This window comes from Balaenoptera borealis, assembly GCF_965194805.1.
Source record: "Balaenoptera borealis genome assembly, chromosome: 8".
In the NCBI taxonomy this organism is placed as follows: Eukaryota; Metazoa; Chordata; class Mammalia; order Artiodactyla; family Balaenopteridae; genus Balaenoptera; species Balaenoptera borealis.
Genome location: NC_138865.1, coordinates 7087171 through 7105915, shown reverse-complemented (window position 1 = coordinate 7105915; position 18745 = coordinate 7087171). Strand labels below are relative to the sequence as shown.

Below are 18745 nucleotides of genomic sequence, written 5' to 3'. Positions count from 1 at the left end.
AATCCTGAAAGACTGAATATTTTTTCTCTTAAGACACTAAGCTCTCAAAAAAAACCTGCGTCATCTTTTATAAAAAATAAATTTATTTTATTTATTTATTTTGGCTGCTTTGGGTGTTCGTTGCTGTGCACGGGCTACTCTTCGTTGCGGTGCTTGGGCTTCTCATTGTGGTGGCTTCTGTTGTTACGGAGCACGGGCTCTAGGCACGCGGACTTCAGTAGTTGTGGCATGCGGGCTCAGTAGTTGTGGCTCCTGGGGTCTAGCACTCAGGCTCAGTAGTTGTGGCACACAGGCTTAGTTGCCCCGCGGCATGTGGGATCTTCCCGGACCAGGGATCGAACCCGTGTCCCCTGCATTGGCAGGCGGATTCTTAACCACTGTGCCACCAGGGAAGTCCCTGAGTCATCTTTAAGTCTACCCCAATCAGATGGGATGGAGGCGTCATATTAAGATACAAACAGTTGTAAATAATTGAAAACAAACACCTCTCTATTTTTCACATTGAGAATAGTAAATATTTAATTTAACACTGCTACACCTGGGTAATTGTTACAGTCTTTCCTCTGGAAGACTTCATCTGATTCTCCTTCTGCTCCTGTACTCCAGCTTAGTTTAGACCCCTTTCTGCACTCACATAGAACTCTGCTTATTCTCTATCAGACTCTTCACAATCTGTTAGTTTATCTGTTTTATTGTCAGCTGCCACTATTCTACGAGCATCTTGACTGGAGCCAGGTCATTCTGCGGTTCCAGCCGTTTACCTAGGTACTTACAGAGGGTAGGAACTCAACAATTATTTATTAAATTAATCAACTAGTTAAATTAATTCCAGGGCAACATTTCGGTAATAAATTTTTTTCTTGTTGGTAATATTTGAATATTTTTATAGATGAGATTTTTAAAAAATAGAGTTTTTAGAGCAGTTTAAGGTTCACAATAAAATTGATCAGAAATTGACAATTTCCCTTACACTTCCCTACCCCCCCCCCCCACATGCACATCCTCTGCTAGTGTCAACACCCCACACCAGAGTGGTGCACTTATTACAATCTGTGGACCTACATTAAGGTTCACTCTTGGTGGTGTGCATTCTCTGAGTTTCGACAAATATGTAATGACATGTATTCCATTGTAGTATCGTGCAGAATAGCTTCACTGCCCTAAATATCCTCTGTGCTCTGCCTAGTCACTTCTCCCTCCCCCAGATCCCTGGTTACCACTGATCATTTTCCTGTCTCCATAGTTTTGCTTTTTCTAGAATGTCATGGTGTTGTAGTCTTTTCAGATTGATTGACTTCTTCCACTTAGTAAGATGCATTTAAGGTTCCTCCATGTTTTCTCATGGCTTGATAGCTCATTTCTTTTTAGTGCTGAATACTATTCCATCATCTGGATGTACTGCAGTTTACTTATCCACTTACCTGCTGAAGAATATCTTGGTAGCTTCTAAGTTTTGGCATGTACAAAGCTGCTATAAATTTCTATGTGCAGGTTTTTGTCTAGACATATTTTCGACTCATTTGGTTTTCAACTCGTTTGATTGCTAGATCATATGGTAAGAGTATGTTAAGTTTTATAAGAATCCACCAAACTGTCTTCCGAAGTGGCTGTACCATTTTTTCATTCTCACCAGCAATGAATTCTTGTTAGTCCACATCCTCATCAGTATTTGGTGTTGTCAGTATTCTGGATTTTGGTCATTCTGATAGGTGTGTTGGTTTCTTGTTGTTTTAATATGAAATTCTCTAATGACATACAAGAATTTTTTAAAAGATTATAAATTTATATCTCCTAATATCTTATACCAGCCCCCTACCATTTCTTATGTTTAATTAGAGTTTTTTAAAAACTATTTTCTTATCTAATGTCAGAGAAATTGGGAATTTGCGTGCTTTTTTTCAGAGGGCTGGAAAAGATCTCAAGGGAAAATTACAATTCTTTCAAATATTGCAAACTTCCACAGCATATTAATTGCATATCTATTTAACCCATTTTTTGTGCTTCAAACTATGATTAATTATTTAAATATATATCAGGAGTGTATTTTCTAAGATATTTGCATGCACAAAATTATACACATTTAAAAAAATTCTGCATACATCCATTTCAAGCTCTCCACTCGCCAAAGTTGATGAGAAGTCCACCATCATAAATTCTTCAGGACACTCTCTCCTTCATAGTGTTAGAAAACAGTGTCTGGGTTTATGTGAGTCTTGAACCAAAGTCTATCAGGCAATTACTGCCACGCTGCTGCTTCTCCTTATGGACATCAATGTCATTACCAAATGCTGAACATTGGGTTGTGTTCTGCTATTGCCCACTCTCGATTAGCCCCAGAGGTACCACTCAAGAAGTTCAGGCTCCAGAAGCTTTTTCTGCATCTCAAGATTATACCTACGTCTTGCTTTCCCGTGCCACAGATATTCACACTGCTATGGTCCACTTGATGTTCTACACCCCCCTCCCCCCAGTCACAGTGCCGCATGCAATTGGCACAAGTTTTTAATGTTTATACATGCTTAGATAGCTCCCTACACTTTATTTTTGATTCCTTTGATCAGCCTGTCTGTTTCTTTAACAGTAACTAATCCTTTCCTATTCTTTCTTTATAGTGTATTTTAATTAGATTTATAAGGCTATATTCAATTATATCATAAAATCAGAGGGCTGGAAAAGGCTTTGGAGTTCATCTATTTTAGCTAACACAATGATTAAGGGTCTCATAACATTCCTGACAGATCATTTCCTAGCCTCTGCTTGAGGGAAACTTGTTACCTTACCAATTCCACTGTCAAATTCTTTTAGAACATTCTCACTTACACTTATTTAGCTGAAATGTGCCTTCTTGAACTTCCTATTTTGTTTGTTACTTTTCTGTCTTCACCTTTCTCTTTCCAAGGTGAAAATTCTCTGATCCTTCCTATAGCTTTTTTTTCCTTTCTATATTATCTCCCTTGATAATCTCAGATAGTCTACAATTTTAATCTCATCCTTAGGTAGGTAACTCTCAAACTTATAACTACAATCCTGATCTCACTTTCAATGTATAGGTCCATGATTTCAACAATTTTCAACATATAAATCAATGTTCAAACTTGTTAACAACACCTGCATCTCCTGCTAGCATCTTAAATTCAGTGTACCCCCAAGTAAACCCATCAGATACAAACACACAAGCACATCTTCCTCCTTTCCTTTTATCTATTTCTAATTCAAACAGTCAACCTCCTCGTACATGTTACATACTATTTTAGGTACTGGAAAAATATGCCAGTGACTAAAATAGAATAATCTCTGCTTTATAAAGTTTAAATTCCAGGAGGCTAGATAAAAAATAAACAAAATAAAAACTTGATGACTGTATACCATGTCAGGTAAAGAGTAGTTCCAAGGAAAAAAATAAACAGGAAAGGCTAATGTAGACTTATTGGAAGAAAAATATTTTATAAGATGGTCAGAGAAGGCTACTCTACTGACATGACATGTAAGCAAAGACTGTGGCATAGCTACTTGTCAGTGACTTAGACTTGAAACTTTGAAAAGTTCTTTAACTTCTTATTTTCCCTTAACAATATATTTAATTAATTTCCAATTTTGACAAAATGATCTACTGAAGTATTACCTCTACCTTATATTCCTGAAGAACCATTGAGGAAGAATGAAAATGTTTTCTTTACCTTCTCAAGAATGCAAATAAACCTTTTAAAATTTAATTTATTTTATTGTGTTCAAAACACTTAGCATGAGATCTACCTTCTTAACAGATTTTTAGGCGTACAATACATTATTGTTGACTGTAGGTATGATGTGATACAACTGATCTCTAGAGCTTATTCATCTTGTTTGACTAAAACTTTATGCTTGTTGATTAGTTATTCTCATTTCCCCATCCCTCAGCCCCTGACAGCCACCATTCCATTCTTTAATTCTATGAATCTGATAATTTAAGATGCCTCATACAGGTGAAGTCATGCCGTATGTGTCTTTCTGTGACTGGCTTATTTCACTTGGCACAATATTCTTGAGCTTCATCCATGGTGCCGCAAAAACTAAAAATAAGACTACCGTGTGATCCAGTAATCCCACTTCTGGGTATTTATCACAAGAATTGAAATGAGAATCTTGAAGAAATACTAGCACTACTGTGTTCATTGTAGCACTGTGCACAGTAGCCAAGATGTGGGAACAAGCTATACGTCCATTGACAGACGAATGGACAAAAAATGTAATATATACATACAGTGGGGTACTATTCAGCCTTTAAAAAGAAGGAAATTCTGTAATATAGGGGAAAAAACCCTTAGTTTCTGAAGGTGGTCGTTTCTTAAATCTTGGTTGCAATGTGAAATTGGAAACCATAGCAATGAACTCTTCTTTTTTTGTTGTTGAAGTATAATTGATTTACAATATGGTGGTAGTTTCAGGTGTATAGTAAAGTGCAGCAAAATAATCTGAAAAAAATATGAATGTATAACTGAATCACTTTGCTGTATATTTTGCAATGAACTCTTCATGCTCTTGTAAATTAAAATCTGTTTGTGTCTTGAACGTTAAATGGATCTTTTGCCTGTGCATGATTTTTAAGAGCATGCTTTGATCATTTGGAAAACATTAGCTTAATGAGTTATTCAGATATTCCAAACATTGACACATGACATTATGCAATATTGAAAAGTCACATTTGTTAATATCACCATTGAGCTCATCAAAAAATCTTTAAGTATGGGAAAATAATTTTTCCAAAATTTAATGTTAAATAGAAAACTCAAAATCTACCATTGACAACAAATACTGTCAGTTGTTTCCCTCAACACGATAGGTTCACTCACTTCTTTTATTTTCAAGAAAATGATTGGCCATATACCTAATCATAATAACCGTAGTTTGCCAGTCATTTTTTTTTCAAGTAAAAATGGTGTTTCGAGCAAAACCAGCTGGCTTACTTGCAAATCAATCACACCAGTGCTTTTTCTTACAAGAACCATCGTGTTACAACGTGCAGCTGAAGTGCTTTATCCGTACTTCCCATTTTGATACACAGAATATTAAAAGGACATTTATATAAGGGTCAAAATTTACTAAGATTATAATTGTTATTGTTTCATCAAGGATTGAGGACATTCTTAAATAAAATGGCATTGTTTATACTGCAAGATATGGCAGTAAAGAATACAATAACCACTAGCACAGTTTGGAGCTACCGCTTTTATTCTAAAGCACTAGAAGTTTTACTTACTGTGTTTTCACCATCTGGACCAATGTCAACACAATGAAAAAGGCAGATAATGTCTTATGAATATGAAAGCAGTTTGGATTTTGTGAATCCCATGAGAAGATTCTACTAGAGTGATGTTTCTAAAGCACAATTTTTGTCATGTCACTCCCCTGCTCAAAAGATTTCAATTGTTTATCATTGCCCACAGGGAATTTTAAAAAATCAAACTTTGCAACCTGGAGTGTAAATTTTATATAATCTTACATTAATTCATATTTTCATTCCATATGCTTCTTCATGCAAACTGGCTCTAGATAAATAAATTATTGCTATTCCTATTATAAACCTCGGGAGTTTGTGGTTTCTTTCAACCAATTATACTATTTCCTTTGCCTGAGTGCCTCACTGTCTCTCACGTTCTTTATATGCTGGTCTTGCCGTTCTTCAAGGTCCAACTCAAATGAGGCTTAAATGGCTATTATAGATCCCTCTTCTGAATGCACATAGCACTTTGAACCTCCCCCATGCCACTTATTTTCTACCTGGTAATGGCACCTCACATCCCCTGAAACCCAGTAGGATGCCTTACATATGGTCTGTGCCAAATAGATACTTGTTGAAGAAACAAGTGTTTGCTTGCATTGAGTCATTTGTTTACATGTTTCCCTGCAGCTACCCTATGAGATTGTTGGCTGAAGGTAGGGTTAATGCCTTTGTTCCCTCAATGAAGTATTCCTTGTTGTGGAACTCATTATGGTACAAGGCAATTCAGCTCACAGCCTCAATCTCATTAGCCAGTCTCTTCACCTTGGCAATTATCAGAATTGTATAAAGTTCTGCCAACCAAAAGCATAACGATGCTAAAACACTGTGAACTGTGTAGAAAAGTACTGATTTCTTTTTAAAGTTATGTTTGAAGGCTTATTGAGGCAAAATTACCATTTAGTTAATTTCCTTGAACATCCACTTAGTTACTTAGAATAAAAACATTACCGCCTAAAATTGTCATCTCACTATTTTCCTTCTGGGTTCAAACTTAAATACTTTATGGACCTTAAGGAAATAGCATAGCTTGATTAAGATATGCCCATGCCTAAATCACTTAGTGTGCATGATTATCTGACACAAGAGCAAGCTGAGTATGTTGTCTATAAATTGCATCAGAGACTAACTAAGCCTTGTCTTTGAGGGAATTTCAGAGAGCTACTTCCTTTTCACAGAAAACCCTAAGAAAAACTTAGAACATAAAAACAAAACAGGGTTTCAGTTCATTTCTCCATTTATCTGTCTAAATTGGGAAATATCTCACATATTTTTGTCTTCAGGGATTGCACATATGAAAGAATAGGGTACCTGTCTTACCTGGAAGTAAATAAGAATCAGTGCCTATTTTACTTTTGATCCTTGAGAAATGTGCATCTATTTTCTCTTTAGGTAAAATGGTATAGACAATGGATATATCAAAAGACTTGCAAATAAAAGTGAAAGCCTTCTATTATTAGCCACCAAATCATTAATTGCAGGGTTCAATGAAATGTATTCCAGTGTAAGCAAGTCAAACATAAGTCCTGGCTGTGCTAAGTCCAATGGTCTAGAGGACAGTCCTGCAGGTCTTCTTATCTGTCCCGGAACCAGAATTCAGGCGTGTCCCCTTCAGTCTGGAGGACTTTACAACCTCTACCAAGTAGCGCTTGCTCCGTAATGAGCCATCATACGGATGCTGCGGCTGCTAAAGCCACCTTCCCCGTAGCCAGTGGAGTGGATGTCGTGAGGCGTGCCCGCGGGTCAGGAGGGTGGGCTGGGCATCTGGCTCCGGTCACTATCACCACAGCTGGATCAGATTCAGCTCTTTCGGGGATGTCTTCCAGGTATTGTGGGAGGAAGAAGGGTGATCAGTTCCCTTCCAGACACCTCGCCCTGCTCAGCCTAACCTGCCCCGCGTCAGCTGTTTCTAATCATGCACACAGCCCCTTGTCGACAACATTAGCTACCAGAGAATTTGTTCGGGACACTTTGCCTTGTTTGCCACTTGCTTCATGCACCTAGAGCTTCTGCTTCCTTTATCTGGCCCCTTGCCTTTGTTCAGAGGCCAGCCTGTGCTTCCTCTCTTCCTACCTCCAGGGCAGCTGTGAACTCTGACCACCTGCAATCTTCCCCGCAGGTGACGTTCCCTTTGACTCCTTCTCTGCAAAGGCCTTCAAGTGCACCTTTCAACAGCCTCTCACTCAGAGGGAAGAAAAAGATCAAATTCTGCTTTCCTTAGATACCACTCCTATAGACAGATGACATTTTAATTTGCTAAAAGACGCTGGCTTATTACAAAATATATTCCTGAATTCTAGTCTGAATTCACTCATGCTATGTGCAAGAGTTTATCCCTCCACAAACATGTGGATTTTCTTTGTATACCGACTTTCCCTGAATAGCAGTCATTTCTATCTAAAATATCCTTTTGTCCATTTTGGGACTCGGGATGCAGAAGCAGATGCCATAAACTGAAATAGTTAATGATTAAACCAAGAAAGGTATCAGCTCTGGTTCGTTCCCTCCATGGATGTTATAGTTTAGGTCATTTCCTAACCCGTGACAATTTCAGTTTCTGTTGAAAGGGTCCTGAATAATTTGAGAAAAGGTGAGGAGAGATCTAATGCAGTGGAACCAAAATGAATTGCTGAGTTAATGCAGTAGCTGCCCATCCCAAGGAAAGAATGTATATGCCTATTCTTTAAGGTGCCTACATGCCATGTCATACTTATTATTAGCCTACTACATTTTCTTACATTATTTGATAAATATTCTGTATGAAGAGACTTCAGTAGACTGGAATTGTGCCATACATAGCTCAATCAATAGAGTTAAGGTGACACTGTTTGGTCTTCCCATCCTATGGGAACTCTACAAGTGATTATTTTAAATTTCACTCCTTTGAATGCCCTTTTCTCTATAAATATTTTTATTATGTTTTGCCTAGTTGGGTACACAATGAATGATCTCATTTTTGAATGGCAAGATGAGGCACCTGTACAAGTGGCAGAAGGACTCACTTTGCCCCAGTTTCTGTTGAAAGAAGAGAAAGATTTACGATACTGCACTAAACATTACAACACAGGTAGGAGTTGAGTGTTCTTCAATACACTTATGACTTGTGGTTTTATGATATTCAGATGTTTCTTAATTATAGCGTTAGGTTAATTATTTTAACAATTTATAGCTGAATTTTTTTTTTATGGTCATAGAGCAGAGAATGGATGTCTTTGAAACTTACGGAAGCTTTGACTCATCACGTCTTGTTGTATAATTGGTTTGTATGGAACAAAAGAAATGCTTGGTGTTCAATTATATTTAACTAATTTCTTTTGTTGTGAAATGCCTATAGTTACATAGTAATGATGTTTCCAAAAAAGTTCCTTTAATTTCTATGTGAGCCATAAAATGTACTTTTTAACTGGCCTGTAGCTGTAAACATTGTGTTTGCTAACAAAATGAAAGAGGTCGCTTTTTGTTTTAAGGCTTCACTTGCCTAAATTTTTAGTTTAGCCACAATGTCATGCATTTCAAGATATTGTTACTAAGCACCTACTACTCACATTGACACAGTAGCCTTTTACCTTTGAGAATAAATATCAGATACAGTCATCAACATCAAGGACTGCAAGACTTGTACATTCATGTTATTTGTTCACTTCTCTCACAACTGGAACTGGCTATTTCCGTAATATCTCTTCTAATTGCCTAATCTACAAGTTCCCTTAAACTGCCCACAGTTGAGGCATCACTCCAAAGTGGTGAGCGCTGGCCTCCCACTAGCATCTGTGGCTGCTCTTATTATTTCCTTACAGTAACTATGATTTTTCTTGGGCTCAACGTTTCCAGAATTGTGACCTGACCTTTCACTATATAGTCAGCCCTCCATATCCATGGGCTCACATTCAAAGATTCAACCAACTGGGGATTGAACATATTGGGAAAAAAAATTCCAGAAAGTTCCAAAAAGCAAAGTTTTCCCTGTACCATTTGTTAAAGAGACCATGCTTTCCCTGTTGAATAGTGTTAGTCCTTTGTCTAAAGTCAATTGACCATAAATGATCAGTTCTTGACTTTCAATTCTATTCCATTAATCTGTATATCTTTACTTATGACAGTACCATACTTTGTGATTATTGTAGATTTGTAGCAAGTCTTGAAATTGGGAAGTGTGAGTTCACCAAATTTGTTCTTTTTTTCCCTCAAGGCTATTTTGGCTATTGTAGGTCCCTTGCATTTTCATACTAATTTTAAGATCAGCCTGTCAATTTCTGCATAAAAGCCAGTTGGGATTTTGATAGAAATTGCAATAAATTTGTAGATCAATATGGGAAGTATTGCAATCTTAACCATGTTAACTCTTCTGATTAATGACTACAAAACGACTTTCTATTTATTTTGATCTTCTTTAATTTTGTTCAACTGTGTTTTGTAATTTTTAGTGTGGAAGTTTTACACTTTTTTGTTAAATTTATTTCTAAATATTTTATTTTATTTGGTTCTTGTAAATGGAATAGTTTTCTCAATTTAATTTTTGGATTGTCCATTGCTAGTGTACAGAAACACAATTGCTTTTTGTATACTGATAGTGTATCCTGTAACCTTGCTGAACTCTTCAGCTCAAGTAGATTTTTAGTGAATTCTTTAGGATTTTCTAAATACAAGGTAATGGCTTCTACTTATAGAGATAGTTTTACTGCTTTCTTTTCAGTCTAAATGCCTTTTATGTAATTGTTTGCCTAATTACCCTGGCTAGAACCTCAAGGTACAGTGTTTAAAAAGAAGGTATAAAAGCAGACACGAATCAAGTGAAATAATAGACATTTTAGTACTTTGCAAGTATGAAGTGCTAATCAAATGTGAAGTAATAAGATTATATATTATTTCCTGAAATAGTACACTGTTCTATTACATTGCTTCTAGGTGCTAACAGAAAAAAAAGAAAACTATTTTTCAGAAAACAATTTGCATATATGATTTGGGATCCCATTTCATTATAACTTTATACAGAAATAATAGTTATATAATTTCATTATAATTGTATAATTATACAGAAAGGTGTAGGGCAAAATTATGATGAAAACAAAATTGTGACATTTGCTGCAATAACAAAGACCTGTTTTTACCAATTACTGCATTTATTTCACAACCAATTAGGAAAGTTTACATGTATAGAAGTGCGATTCCATCTTGAACGACAAATGGGCTACTATCTGATCCAGATGTACATTCCCAGTCTCCTGATTGTTATTCTCTCCTGGGTTTCATTCTGGATCAATATGGATGCTGCTCCAGCCAGGGTAGCCTTGGGAATAACCACTGTGCTGACTATGACTACACAGAGTTCAGGGTCACGAGCTTCCTTACCAAAGGTAAGTGCGCTAAATGGCCACACACGCATATTTGCACTAATATGTATATATATCATTATCCATTTTGGCCAGATCTTTTTCAGTAGTATTTACAGTTGGTCCCTGATTTACCATGGTTCGACTTAACGATTTTTTTGACTTTTATATGGTGTGAAAGTGATAGGCATTCAGTAGAAACCGCACTTCGAGTTTTGAATTTTGATCTTTTGCTGGGCCAGTGATGTGTGGTATCTGCTCTCATGATGCTGGGCGGTGGCAGCTACAGCTCCCGTCAGCCACGTGATCAGGAGGGTAAACAATGATACACTCACAACCCTTCTGTACCCAGACAGCCATTCTGTTTTCCACGGTCTGTACAATATTCAATAAATTACATGAGACAGTCAACACTTTATTATAAAATATGCTTTGTGTGTTTTAAAGATGTGCTGAAATAAAACATAGGAATACCTTTTTATGCATTTAGCAACATAGCAATAGAAAATTATTTTCTTTTTCTAAATGAAAAAATTTCTAGGAAAGAAATTTCTACTGTCTAAATTAAGTAATCCTGTCTGACCTCCAACAAGCTTCACTATTCTTTTCATTACAGTGATGTATGTTAATGTAATAAAATCATATTCACTTTCCTGGTGCATTTGATGCTATCTCCCTGCCATGCCAAGTAAATTATAAATCTGCTGTCATGGCTTCCTTACCCCTTACTATGAATTGCATTCTCTGACTCAATTTATTCAATTAAAATGTCTAAATAAATAAAAGTTGATGTCAGGATATTTTATCATTAAAAATGTTACTTACTATCGGAAGAACTTGATATTTAACAATGCTCACTGTGCCTTGCTAAGATTTAATGGTTGTCTTTCAAAATAAGGTTTACTTTTATTAACACATAATTGTATTTTCAAAATGATCTATATCAACTAGTGTTTTATAAAATATCGTCCAAATGAAAATTGTAAATCTGTTTATAAGATTGAGTGCTTTTTTATATACAGATAAATGTCTCAAGGGCTCTGAGTAATAGTTGAAGTTCCATAGTCAATTTGTAAATGAAATTGCCAGTTTACTCATTGATTTTTTTCTCCATGAGCTAAACAGAAATGAAAGCTCATTCATTCCGTAAGTTGTTATCCAGATAGTGAGGCACTTAGTGATTCATTTAAGGAAACTACAGCTTCTGTGAGGCAGAGCAAAAAGGCATCTGGATACAGAGATGAAGGCAGAATTGGGAGAGCATGAAGGTTTGGGTGCAGGAAGCAGAAATAAAGAAAGCAATAAATTAAAAAAACGGAACAGAGACAGGAGGTTTTTTTTTTTTTTTTTTTTTTTAAGGAAAGAAAGGTCTGAGATGACTTCATAGTTTTTCTCAAGAAGTTTTTTTTAAAGGCATTAATTTCACCGTGATCTCAGGGAAGGAATAAATTTTCAATCATTAGCTCAAATACACACATAGATATATACAAAACCTCTCCATCTCTCAGATCATAGAGACACTGGAAATATGATAACAGATTTAAAGAATTGATTAGCAAACAGATATCTTAAGAGTTGGTGATTATATCATCTTAGGCTTTGTGATAGTTAAGGAATGGGTTATGTACAGAAGTTATGTACATTAGAATTCAGGATGGCAGATGCTGAAGTCCCAGAATAAACAAGAATTATCCTATTGGATGAGATCATTCAAAAGAGTAGAATTCTCTTGAAAAATGCAATCTTGATTCTGCGATTTGTAAAGGCGAGGGGCGAGGGCTCACACTTGCATTTAGGAATAGGAGTCTGAGACCACACACCTTAAGATCTGCTATTCTCAACCTCACAAAAGAACCCTCAGATGCCTGAAAATCTTGCCACAGAAACATCCACCATTCTCGTACTGACAAAAATCCAAGAAGGAGGAAAACAAAATTAAATTCAGGAAAACAATAGGGGATTATCAGACACAGGAGGAAGAAACAATAAATCATTAATTTATGATAATCGCTTAGTGTTTTGTCCAGGCTCTCTGCCAATGCATCTCCTGTAGATAAGAAGGAGCTTGGAAATTGGTCAAGCAAGACCCAAAGTAGAAAATCTCAGAGAATGTACTTGAGCCAACGCCTTGTGAACTACAGACCTGAGATTCCTCGCTGATATTTCCTGTTGCACTGGCTTCTGCGGTGTCATAAATCAGGCATGTAATAGCCCACAGCAAGAAGACTCCTGTGATTCATTTCTTGGAACTTGGAGCAGTCTGGCATTTCCGCAGTGCCTACATTAGGTGGCCAGAAGAGGGTGACAATGCATCCTGTGGCCAGCATTTTTTCAAAGTTGCAAAACTTAGGAACACTTCCTAACATTGTGTACTTGGAGGAGAGTGAGTGAGAAAAACTGGCAGTGATCATAGAGCCATATCATGGAGGGTTTTATAGAAGTTGGTAAGGATTAAGTTTATTTTGGATGGAGTTTGGAAGAATCTTAATAGGAAGAGGTAAAAATGGAAGCAGAGATACTACCAAGAAAACTGTAGCTCAGAGCAGAGGATGGTCTGGCTAGATTGGTAGTCACAGAGATGGAGAGTAGCAGATGGATTTAGAAAGAGGTAGATTTTTTTTTGAGAAAATCTCAAATAGAGATGAAATAGACAGGGTTTGCTTATGAACTGGACTTTGAGGAGTAAGGGAAAGGTGGGAGTCAAGGGTAGCCTTAGGCTGAGTAACTGGGCACGTAGTGGTAATAGTTACTCATGGGGAAGGCGGGGGGAGGTAAGAGTTCTATGGTTGAACATGTTAAGTTTGAGATGTTTATGACCGTCACATGCAATCGTCAGAAAGGACACCCAAGCCTCAGACTTCAAGGAGTAAACTACAGATGCATAGGGAAGCAGACCAGAGATGGTTCTTCTAAGAGTAAAAGAAAGTCCAGAAAGAGGGGGAAAGAAGATGTGTTTGTGGTTGGCCCTCCTCCTCCAGTTGGAAATGGACCTGCATATTCAAAGTCCCTTCTCTCCTTTCCTCTTCTAGGGCCATCTCTCCCCCACACGCAGAATAGGTTAGACAGCTCAGTTAAAGGCTAGACCCACTCACCCCAAAACTTTTCTCCCAAACTCGTTGAGATTCCCAACATTTTGTGATTTTTTTTTTAGATGTGAAAAGCAATCCTCCTTGGGAGAATTAGATTTTAATCAGGGGTCAAAGAGAGGATAGTATTAGTCACTGAACTATTTTTGAGTATATATTTGATTTACACATAGTTAAGATCTTGGCACTGAGGGAATTATATTTTTTATTAAGTATAGGGATGGGTAGGAATAGAGAAAATCATAGGAGGGACAAGATATCATTTTAATTTGTAAACTATGATTCTAGAAAGAATTGCTTTAGGGAACTCTGGGAAGATCTGGGTATACAGCAATATTTTTCCCCATTCATTTTGTTTGTGAAACCCACCAGGAGTAGCTTTTTGAGAGGACAAACTATCTTTTACATATTTTTATCCTCAGAGCCTAAATCAGTACATGATATGGGTCTAATGAGTAAATGTCATGCAGATATTTAAAGACAGTGTGAGCTTTTCAACTTTACTCCATAGTTAACTTGAAAAGCAAGAATATGCCATTTTTTCATCTCTCTCAAAAAGAATGTAAAAACTCAATTGAATTACTCTTTACTTATGTAGAGTCATATATTCCCCTGAGAATCACCAAATTAATGAAAAAGAATTTAAATATTGCCATGTATCTACCGTACAGTATAATAAAAACATTGGTTCTTAGAAAACATAACAATAGCTTTCACATTATTTTTTTTAAACATCTTTATTGGTGTATAATTGCTTTACAATGGTGTGTTAGTTTCTGCTGTATAACGAAGTGAATCATCTATACGTATACATATATCCTCATATCTCCTCCCTCTTGCGTCTCCCTCCCACCCTCCCTATCCCACCCCTCTAGGTGGTCACAAAGCATTGATATTAAGTTTTTATTCTTCATAAAGACACCAACTATAGAAGTGATTACAGTTGTTAGAACATATAAATCTAACTGCTATATTTATATTTGGATGCCATGATTTTGTGAGCACACAGAGATCTATGTGACATTACACTGAAAAGACGAGATGGGAAGGAAAATGAAGTATTTGTATTCACTACTGTGTTCTTTTCTAATTAGCTCTCATTATTCTCAAAAAAAATACCCTGCAGTTTTAAAGGAGAGTAAATTGTAAATATCAGCGGTAATTAAATGGGGCGAGGGGGTTGCATAGTAATCAGGTTTTCCTATTGATAACTATTACTGTCAATAACGTTTTGATCCTCACCGATTGAATAAAAGATTCTAATGTCTATTCAAAGTATAGTTAACTAAAATTACTTCAATCAAGTTCAGTACAAATATGATGCAAGTGGGCTCATTTTTAATTCATTAATGAGACAAAATAGTTAATAATATACTTAACTTTATGATACAATATTTGATGTAGTAATTTAACTTAAAAGAATTTTCATTGAATATGTTAATAATTTTGTTCCATATTATATTCACTTAGGGAAAAGAGAGAAAAAGGAAAAAGGCACAGAAAATGAAAAAATCATTTATGTAAGAATCATAAAAAATTTCTTTTAAAATCAAAAGATATAATGCATATGAATATTATTCAATTTTATTAGTGTTTTTTTTCTGTCTCCAGTAAATAGATAATTCCTAAACATAGGTGGATCCTATAATAAGAATAGAAATTGATAGACATCTCTGGTTCTACATTTGATCTTAGTACCTACAATTAATAGGCTTACTAGGTCTCATTAAGCTGAATTTAACAATTATCAAGTATGTCCTCTGTAGCTGACATAGAGACAGAGCCACTGCATAAATTCTTAAATGTGATGGCACAATTTGGAGAAAGTATATGATCAAATGATAAAGTTTAAAAAATTTTGAAATGACATAGTACAGTGGCTTTGACATCAAATGAAGTTTAAAAACAAAAGGTGTATATGCAACTTCGAGCCAATTTTACCTATTTAATGTCTTAAATGCCCTTTACCATATTCATATAAGTCCTGGAATCATACCATGAACCTCCTGACAGATAAAATTGGATGTAAAACTCCCCCTTTGCCAGGGGAATAAAGAATTTGGTCCCAAAGTCAGTGTTGGAAACACCTTACAGGTTTTATCTGTCTTCCTGATTCCTGTTTGAAGTTATAAATGAAAGTCTCAGATCTTGGAAAAAAAGGGAATGGGAGGGTATGTGGGTATAATAAAGATGATCTTATAGAAATACAAAACCTCCAGTGCAAAAATACAAGGAAGAGAGAAGTCACAAATATAATTCAACTTTCCTTGAGTAGGTCAAAAAAAGATAACATACTGTATTAAGAAATGCTGGTAACTAACAGCGTGCACCTAAGAAGCGTTTCCAGTGACATCTAGATTTTACAGATTCATTTAAGTGTTAAAACACAAGAATCATGTCCCATAGAAAAGACAACAGTAAAGCTCCTATAATTGAAGCAAAAGTCAGAGACAACGGGGTGACCTTTCAAAATACCTTAGCCTTTTTAATTGCATTTTTCTTAACTGATGACTGGATGGATTGATCAAGTTCATCACTTTGGAAATAATGCAGTTCTGCTATTATGATTCTCTGTTACATTTCATCTCTTAAAAACCTTTATGTGGCAAATAAATATTGTGTTCAAAGCATCATTCATCTACTAAGGTTTATGAGGATCATAATCAGTATGAATATGACATCAGTAGGATTCTGCGGTTGTGAGTTGCCCTCCAGGGTGATAAATGACAAAGCTCACAAAACTGTGTGATTCACCACCTAGTGTTCCAAGAAAACAGTCCTGCAGACACCTCGTTTGCCTTTTCAATATCAGCTTCATTTTACTTTAGCACCAGTTTTTAAAACATTGGTTATTCTTTTCCTTTGTTCTTATTCCTTATCTCTCTGGCTTTAAGTCTTAAATGAAGCTCAAAATAATTTTGAAACTAATACAATTTTTCCTGTAAGCATTAAGAAATGCAAAATTCTTATACAGCTTTTTACACTAGGAGGAAATGAAGGATTAAGTATACTACAGTTTGGATTTGACAAATCCAAAGATAAATAAATAGTCAATGTGACCTGAAAACCCCTAGGAACAAAGCCATGACACAAGCAGGAAATTTTTCAGCATAACTCAGAGAAAAGGCATTGAGCTGCTTGCCCATTCCACAGCCAGAATTACTCATCACAGTTTATTTGACAATTTTGAGGACTGGGAGAATTCACCAGGATTGATTATCACCAATGGAGAATAAATTACCAAATTCAAAGGGCTGTTTTAGCTAATCAAAAGCAATACACTGTGATGTTTTATTATACCTCTTTCTCAAATAAAAAGCAACTTTGGATTGAGAAAAGAATTGACAAACTATTCACTCTCCTGGGATATTAACCACGTAGAGTGCCTACATGTTGGTTTGCATGAGATTTGGAGATTCAGACTCCAGGTTCTGGTTTAATCAATTTCTTCTTCAAAGCTGTGCTGCTTATAAATGCATTATACATTTCTATTTCTAAAAATTCTTGATTAATAGTAGTCTGGGTTATAAGTCATAATTTAGTCAGTGCAATTTACTATAATTTAGTAGTCTGGGTTATAATCTTATAAATATTTACCCATTAATGCATTGTCATCTACCAGCTGTAGTTTAGGGCAGTATTTGTCCTAAGGCAATCCTTTTGACCATCTCTGTGTGGAGTAAGATAAAGGTATGTATCTTGACAAGCCTCTCAACTATAGCATATGGTGCCATACTTACAATATCGTTCACCCAATGACCTTCTAAAGCAATATAATCTAAAATTGTTGCTAGTCAATTATCTTAGCTAAAACTGGCATAAAATTAAATTGATTTATGAAGAATTGCCTGAGATACATGCAAGCCATCTATTCCTCTGAATCAGAGAGCACAAAATCAAATGACTTCAGAGGGCGTATGCACAAATAAGTGAACAAAGTTGGGTCTGGTGAAACTAATAAGGGATGGAATGAGTAGTAACTGGTGAGGTGCGGTCCATACTTGGAAGCACAGTCTTTTTCATTTCTGAGATCCTGTGCGATACAAGCAAACCCATTCCCATGCCCGAATTTGCCTTGCAGCCTGCCTATCTTTATAATCTAAATAATCTATTACCTGTCCTGTTTACAACTGATTTTACTGAACTCTGACCTGACATGGTTTGAACAAATTTGGAGTTGAAGTTCAGGAGAGGTTTCTTTTTCTTTGTCACTCTCTCATTAATTAACAGCTTCTTTCTATAAAGCAGTGAGTTTTGCCCTTTAACAAAGCTGCTTTTGTTCTCTCTTCAAGATGTCACAGTGATCAGATCATAATCCACACTTGTCATCAGTCCTGGGCTTGTAGGGATCCTTGTTTTTGTTCCAGAAGCACAAAGAGTAGATCCTTTCCCACCCCCACTCCCTCTGTCCCTCCTTCTGGCTTTCTCTCCCTTCCAGGCACAGGATGCGGTTGTACCTCCCAGGTCTCTTATTGTCGGGCTGACTGTAAATAGTTCTGGCTAATGAGTTTGAGCACAGTGATCTGTGCCACTTCTAGCCCAGGGTGTTTATAACCAAATGTGAGACCCATCTGTGCCCTGGTTTTCCTCTGCTGTGGTCACCACCGGTGCTCCAGATGGTGACCACCCCATCAGCTGAGGTCATGGTGAGGATGACAATGACAACACTTGTCCTGAGTCACCATTCAACTCCGAGTGGACATGGAGTGACCTTTGCTGTTTCGAGCCAGTGAGATCTGGGGACTGTTTGTTACTGTTATCAAATCGCAGCTTGCATCCTCCTTATGCCCACTTCCTTGTAAACAAATTCATGCTTAGGCAAGTTCCCTGAACACAACTGCTTCCCAGGGCCAAGGGCACTGGATTCCAATCTTTATAACCAGGATAATTAACCATGATAAAATCCAATATACACATATTCAGGACACCAGAAGCAGGCTTTCTCTGTTTTCTAATGATAACATTGCAAAGTTGAATAAATGCAGATTTTTCTGGAAAAAAAAAATCTTTCTTCTGGAAAGAAGTCTACAGAACCTATGATGCTTATATTCCTTTCCCTACATTATAAAACT

General features: G+C 36.4%; 1 protein-coding gene across 1 annotated transcript in view; it reads left to right on the top strand.

Annotated features, from left to right (window-relative positions):
* Positions 1–18745, top strand: part of GLRA3 (glycine receptor alpha 3) — a 189581-nt gene that overhangs the window by 131862 nt on the left and 38974 nt on the right. Inside the window, exons 6-7 of the mRNA XM_082403611.1 lie at positions 8187–8324; positions 10397–10611. Of these exons, the coding sequence (XP_082259737.1) occupies positions 8187–8324; positions 10397–10611 (353 nt within the window). The remainder of the gene's footprint in view (positions 1–8186; positions 8325–10396; positions 10612–18745) is intronic.